This window comes from Odocoileus virginianus, chromosome 17 (assembly GCF_023699985.2).
Source record: "Odocoileus virginianus isolate 20LAN1187 ecotype Illinois chromosome 17, Ovbor_1.2, whole genome shotgun sequence".
Taxonomy (NCBI): Eukaryota; Metazoa; Chordata; class Mammalia; order Artiodactyla; family Cervidae; genus Odocoileus; species Odocoileus virginianus.
Genome location: NC_069690.1, coordinates 39,653,047 through 39,659,804, shown reverse-complemented (window position 1 = coordinate 39,659,804; position 6,758 = coordinate 39,653,047). Strand labels below are relative to the sequence as shown.

The following is a 6,758-nucleotide window of genomic DNA, read 5'->3' as shown; positions in this document are numbered from 1 at the left end:
AGTATAGCTTGCCAAGGACATAGTCACTGAGGTTCAGACATCTATTAATAGTTCCTTGGGATGTAAATATAAGTGCCCTTGAGCAGGAAAAGAAGACTTCATCCTGGATGAGTCTGTTTATTATTAGCTAAACCACACTACACAATGAAATGGGTTTTTAATAATGAGATAATAATTGGGAAGGGGGCTAATATGATGCTCATAATGGATAAAGCATATGATATATAAATTTCTATGTCAGGAAGGTGGTGCAATAAATCAAACACATATAGAAGAATTGTGGTACACCATTTATTGAGAAACACATGGGTAAACCTCCAAGTGATCATAAAAGGAGAAAGCATGATACAAGAACTATGAGGATAGCAAAAGAGAAAATATGATTATAAAGGTTATGATAGGCTGCAGAAACCTATAGAAACATTCTGAGATCTCGTTTTCTTAAGTTACTCAGAAGAACTAGATGGTCAATCCTATTTTCAGAGTCAAAACCAAGACATGCTTCCTTATCACAGATGCAGGCAGTTGGCACATGGTCCTCCTACACCAGAGGAAGACAATTGGAGGAAGCTAATTCACAAGCTCTTAAGCAAGGAGATGAGTAACTGAAATTCTGGTAGAGCATGCCAGTTGTCAGCAGAGTCTAAGAAGTGATTTTGTTTGTCCCCAGGTAGCAAGTCAATTAGCAGAAGGTGTTGTATAGGGACAGTGGCTCCTTGGCAAGGTGATCAGCAGCAGGAAGGCTGGCAGCAGCTGGACCCAGAGCTAGGGCAGCAGCAGGTGGTCCGGCAGCAGGTGGTCTGACAGCAGACAGGGCGGCTGCAAGGCTGGCAGCAGCTGGATCCACAGCTCTGGTCTTGGCACCCAGGCAGGCAGCAGCATGTGGGGTGGTAGCAGGTTCTATGGCAGTACACGGGTGCACAGCAAGCTGGCTGGCAGCAAGGCTGAGAGCACCTGGACCCACTGCAGGTTTGTCCACAGCTGCTGGACCCACAGCAGGTGGGCTGGCAGCAGGTGGTCACACAAGTAGGCTTGAGGCAGGTGGTCCTGCAGCAGGTGGTCTGACAGCAGGCAGGGCGACAGCAAGGCTGGCAGCAGCTGGACCCACCACAGGTGGGCTGACAGCAGGTGGTCACACACGTAGGTTTGCAGCAGGTGGTCCTACAGCAGGTGTTTTCACTAGTCTGATAGCAAGTTGGGGGGCAGCAAGGCCGGCAGCAGCTGGCCTCACAGCAGGTGGGCTGGCAGCAGGTGGTCACACAAATAGGCTTGAGGCAGGTGGTCCTGCAGCAGGTGGTCTGACAGCAGGCAGGGCGACAGCAAGGCTGGCAGCAGCTGGACCCACCACAGGTGGGCTGACAGCAGGTGGTCACACAGGTGGGTTTGCAGCAGGTGGTCCTACAGCAGGTGTTTTCACTAGTCTGATAGCAAGTTGGGGGGCAGCAAGGCCGGCAGCACCTGGGCTCACAGCAGGTGGGCTGACAGCACGGGGAGCAGCAGGAGTGAGTCATTTTGTCACTGGTGGAGTGTGGACTTCTGGTTAGAAGTGAGTTTCTCAGATTCTGATGACTGCTTCTGTTCTGGGGCTTTTTATACACTGGACCCCCAATGTTGGGACCAATAAGCAAGACTTTCCTTGTTGTGTATGTTGTTTTTGTAGTCAATGGGAAATTATCCAAGAGGAAATGACTTCTTTAGTGTTTTGAGGCCTCTGTAAATTAGTGTTTGATCTTCTTTTTAATTAGGACTAGTACTTAAGAACCTTTTCCAGAAGGGAAAAAGAATAAGGAATCATCCCAACAGGATCTCTGGTCATGTGACATCATCAGGTCATGAGATAGTTCTTCCTGCCTTGGCCAGGGTCGGAACAGTCATCTTTTCTTTGTTCCTTTGACTCCACTTAGGTTGAGACTTGCTGGATGCTGATGCATTCTGTGATGAATGAAGCTAGCTAAAGTCCAAGTGTGATGTCAGGCGAAGTCTGAGATTCAAGACGATCACGTGTATCTATACACATGTCTTTCAAATCCATAGTGACTGACCTAAAATGTTTCCCAGCTTTATTAAGTACATTTAGGTAGAAGATGTTGGCACATTTTTCTTCACTAGCAATTCGGCACCAAAGCTGGAATAGAGGCAAAAGCTGTACCCTGTTTTCAGATATCAATTCATTAATGTCCCATAACTATTTTTAGCTGGATCAATCACCTCCGGTGAGACATCAAACTTGCACATACTTTCTTTTATAATTTGTGACAAATAGGTAGATAGGATGATAACTTTATAGATTTATAGATTTCAATAAATGTCAAATGTGTCAACCATAATTTCTTAGAGTTTTTTGTATCCTATTTTCTCTCTTTTAGGTACGTATGTAAGAGTGTAATTCCCATGTCATAGGGAAAGCAGATAGTCAACAGCGGTAGAAACAATAAAAATGTTTCAATATTTCACTACAGTGGTATCATGTACTCTCCTGATATGAGACTTCTGAATTCTACTGATGTGTATCTATCCTTGTTTGTTTGTTTTAAACTGAGCTTTAATTGACACGGCATTATATTGTTTATAGGTGTTCAATGTAATAATTTGATATTCGTAGATGTTGCAAAGTTATCACTGCAGTAAGTCTGGTTAACATTAACATCTGTCACAATTGATAACTACAAAGTCTTTTTTCTTGCATGAGAATTTTTTTTTCATTTATTTTTATTAGTTGAAGGCTAATTACTTTACGATATTGTAGTGAATTTTGCCATACATTGACATGAATCAGCCATGGATTTACATGTGTTCCCCATCCCGATCCCTCCTCCTGCCTCCCTCCCCATCCGATCTCCCTGGGTCTTCCCAGTGCACCAGCCCTGAACACTTGTCTGCATGAGAACTTTTAAAGTCTACTTTTCTAGCAACTTTAAAAGATTTCAGTATTATTCACTATGGTCATTATGCTGTACATCACATTCCCCATGCATTTATTTTATAACTGGAAGCCTGTACCTTTCGATCCCATTTAACTATTTCACCCACCCCACCTCCCACCTCTGGCTACCATTGTTCTGTTCTATCTATGAGCTCAGTTTCAGAAATTTTTTTTTAAGATTCCATATATAAGTGCAATCACATGGTATTTGTCTCCAACTTATTTCATTTAACTTAATGTCCTCAAGGTCCTTTCACATTGTCATAAATGGGAAGATATCCCTCTATTCATCACTGAATAACATTCCATTATATAATATGTTCCATGTTTTCTTTATCCATTCATCCATTGACAGACACTTGGGTTGTTTCCGTGTCTTGGCTAGTGTAAACAATGCTATAATGAACATGTGGCTGCATAAATCTTTTTGAGTCAGCGTTTTTGTTTTCTTCAGATAAATGCCAAGAAGTAGAATATTTAGATCATATTCTATTCTCCTCATGTCCAATTTTAATTTCTGGGGAATCTCTGTAATGTTTTTCATAGTGGCTGTGCCAATTCCCATTTCAACTAACAGGGAAAGGGGTTCCCTTTTTTTCATAGTCTCATTAAATCTTTGTATGTCTTGACATTTTTATGATAGCCATGCTAAAACTGGTATGAATTGATATCTCATTGTGGTTTTGATTTGCATTCCTGTTGATTAGTGATATTAAAGACCTTTTCATGTATCTGATGGCCATCTGCATGTCTTCTTTGGAAAAGTATGTCTTTAGAACCTCTGCCCATTTTAAATGAGGTTGTTTCATTTTTGCTATTGAGTCATGTGAGCTATTGAGTTATGCATTTTTAATATCAATCCTTTATGAAATATGATTTGAAAATATTTTCTCTCAGTTCAATAGGTTTCCTTTTCATTGTGTTGATAGTTTCCTTTTCTAGGCATAAACTGCTTAATTATTCCCAGTTTTAGATCTGTTGCCTTTATTTTGGTGTCAAATCAAAAAGTCAGCATTAAGACCAATATCAAGGAGCTTACTATCTATTTTCCTTTCCAGGAGTTTTATAATCTCAGGTCTAATGTCAAGTCTTTAATCCATTTTGAGTTAATTTTTGCGGATGGTGTATGAGAGGAGTCCAGTTTCATTCTTTGGCACATGGCTGCCCAGTTTTCCCACAACTATTTGTTTAAGAGATTGCAATTTCCTTATTGCATTAATATATTCTTGGCTCCTTTGTAATAAATCAGTAGGCCATATAATGTGTGGACTTATTTCTGGCCTCTTTACTCTATTCCATTGATCTAGGTGCTGGTTTTTTCTAATCTATACAGTTTTGTTTAATATAGCTTTGTAATACTGTTTGGAATCAAGGAAAAAGATGCTTCCAGCTTTGTTCTTCTTTCTCAATATTGCATTGGCTATTTTGCAGTTCCACACAAATTTAAAATTTTTCCCTTTTTTCTGCTATTGGAATTACATTATTGTTTTATCCTTTCTACTGCTGACTATATGTTTTCCCATTATATGGCAATTATACTCTAACATATACATCTAAAAGAGAGAAAATGGGGCCTAAAAGCTTTAAGAAATTGTGGCTGAGATTCAACATTTGTCGGAGTATGTAAGTTTACAGATTCAAACATACCTTTGTTATTCTCCTATCTAACCTGCTTGTCACAAATTATAGAAGAAAGTATATGCAAGTTGGGATGTCTCACCAGAGGTCATTAACCTAAACTAGAAAATAGCACTGAAACAGTAAGGAAGGGATGCTGTTTGAGAAAATAGGATTCAGTTTTTGCCTCTATTCCAGTTTTGGCACTGATTTTCATTTGAAAAACAATGTGCCAACCATCCTCTATTCAGATGACCCTGATAAAACTGGGAAACACTTCAAACTAGTTTCCAAATACAGATATATACAAATACATGTGGAAGTCTTAACTCTGACTTTGTCAGAGACCGGGCTTGAACTCAAGCAGGCTTCATTCATCACAGAATGCATCAGCATCCTGACCCTTTGGAGGCAGGTCCCAGTCTAAGTAGAGCCAAAGGAACAAAGCTGAGAAAGGAGAACTATTCTGACCGTCACAGAGCCAGCAGGAACTCCCCATGACCAGATGATGTCACAGGACCAGAAATGCTGCTGGTGATGATTCCTGACTTTTTCATTTCTAGGAAAGATTCTTAAGTACTAGACCCAATTAAGGAAAAGATCAAACACTAATTTACAGAGGCCTCTCTATAAAACACTAAGAAAGCAACTTCCTCCATGACAATGATCAAAACTACAACAATAACATAAAGAACAACCAGGAAAGTCCTGCTTATTGGTCCCAACATTGGGGGTCCAGGATATAAAAGCCCCAGAACAGGAGGAGTGAGCAGAATCTGAGAAACTCACTTCTGAACAGGAGTCCATCCTCATCACAGACACAATGACCCACTCGTGCTGCTCCCCGTGCTGCCAGCCCACCTGCTGTCAGCCCATTTGCTGCAGGACCACTTGCTGTGAGTCCAGCTGCTGCAAGCCCTGCTGCCCCCCAGCTTGCTGTCAAACCACCTGTTGCAGGACCACCTGCTGCAGACCTACTTGTGTGACCTCCTGCTGCCAGCCCAGCTGTTGCAGCAAACCCTGCTGTCAGCCCACCTGCTGTGAGACCATCTGCTGCCAGCCCTCCTGCCCCCCAACTTGCTATCAAACTAGTGAAACCACCTGTTGTAGGACCACCTGCTGCAAGCCTACTTGTGTGACCACCTGCTGCCAGCCCACCTGCTGTGGGTCCAGCAGCTGTGGACAAACCTTCAGTGGGTCCAGCTGCAGCCAGCCTTGCAGTCAGCCAGCTTGCTGTGCTCCTGTGTACTGCCACAGAATCTGCTACCACCCCACGTGCTGCTGCCTCCTTGGGTGCCAAGCCCAGGAATGTGGATCCAGCTGCTGCCAGCCTTGTAGCCGCCCTGTCTGCTGTCAGACCACTTGCTGTCGCCCTAGCTGTGTATCCAGCTGCTGCCAGCCTTCCTGTTGCTGATCACCTCACCAGAGAACCCCTGTCCCCAACAACACTTTATAGCAACTGAGTTGCTACTTGGGGACAAAAAATTACTTCTTAGACTTTGCTGACTGGTATGCTCTACCAGAATTTGTTACCCATCTGCCTCTTTAGAAGCTTATAAATCAGCTTGATAGAGTGCAGAGGGTTCTCCCAGTTATCTTTCTCTGGTGTAGGAAGACCATGTGTCAGGCATCTTTGATAAGGACTTATGTCTTGGTTTTGACTCTGAAAATAGGACTGACCATGTTGTACTTCTAAGTAATTTAGGAAAACAAATCCTCTTAATGTTTCTATAGGTTTCTGCAGCTTATCATGATTAATATAATCATATGTTTCTCTATCAATATCCCCATGGCTCTTGTACCCTGCATTTTCCTTTTATGATGCCTTTGAATTGTCTTCCTAGATGCGGTAGTCTTGCCTGTGTGTTTCTCAATAAATTCTTTGCTATAATCTTCCTATATTGTGTTTGATTTTTACATGGCATTCCTGATATAGAGATTTAAGTACATACTACATACTATATGCATTATCCATTATGAGTATCATGTTGGCTCTCAAAATCAATTATTAGCTCATTAAGTAAATTGTGTAGTATGCTTTAGCCAGTAATGAATACACTCATCCAGGATAGGGTCTTCTGTTCCTGGTCACAGGTATTTACATATACATCCCAAGGAAATAGATGCTTGAATCTCAGTGACTAAGCTGTAGTTGTTGTCTTTGTTTATGTGCTATTGCTGGGCATGGACACATCATAAGATATGCCAAGGAAATTAT

General features: G+C 41.8%; 2 protein-coding genes across 2 annotated transcripts; one reads left to right on the top strand and one right to left on the bottom strand.

The window, feature by feature from the left end:
- Positions 1 to 268: 268 nt before the first annotated feature.
- On the bottom strand, positions 269 to 1,547 carry LOC110152870 (keratin-associated protein 9-2-like). The gene has a single exon (XM_020916688.2). The coding sequence runs from the start codon at positions 1,509 to 1,511 to the stop codon at positions 729 to 731; it is 783 nt and encodes a 260-aa protein (XP_020772347.2). The 5' UTR covers positions 1,512 to 1,547; the 3' UTR covers positions 269 to 728.
- A 3,734-nt stretch (positions 1,548 to 5,281) lies between these two features.
- LOC110152626 (keratin-associated protein 9-4-like) lies at positions 5,282 to 6,439 on the top strand. Its single transcript, XM_020916414.2, has one exon. It carries the CDS (start codon positions 5,364 to 5,366, stop codon positions 5,952 to 5,954), a length of 591 nt encoding a protein of 196 aa, XP_020772073.2. The 5' UTR covers positions 5,282 to 5,363; the 3' UTR covers positions 5,955 to 6,439.
- The last annotated feature ends 319 nt before the right edge of the window (positions 6,440 to 6,758 follow it).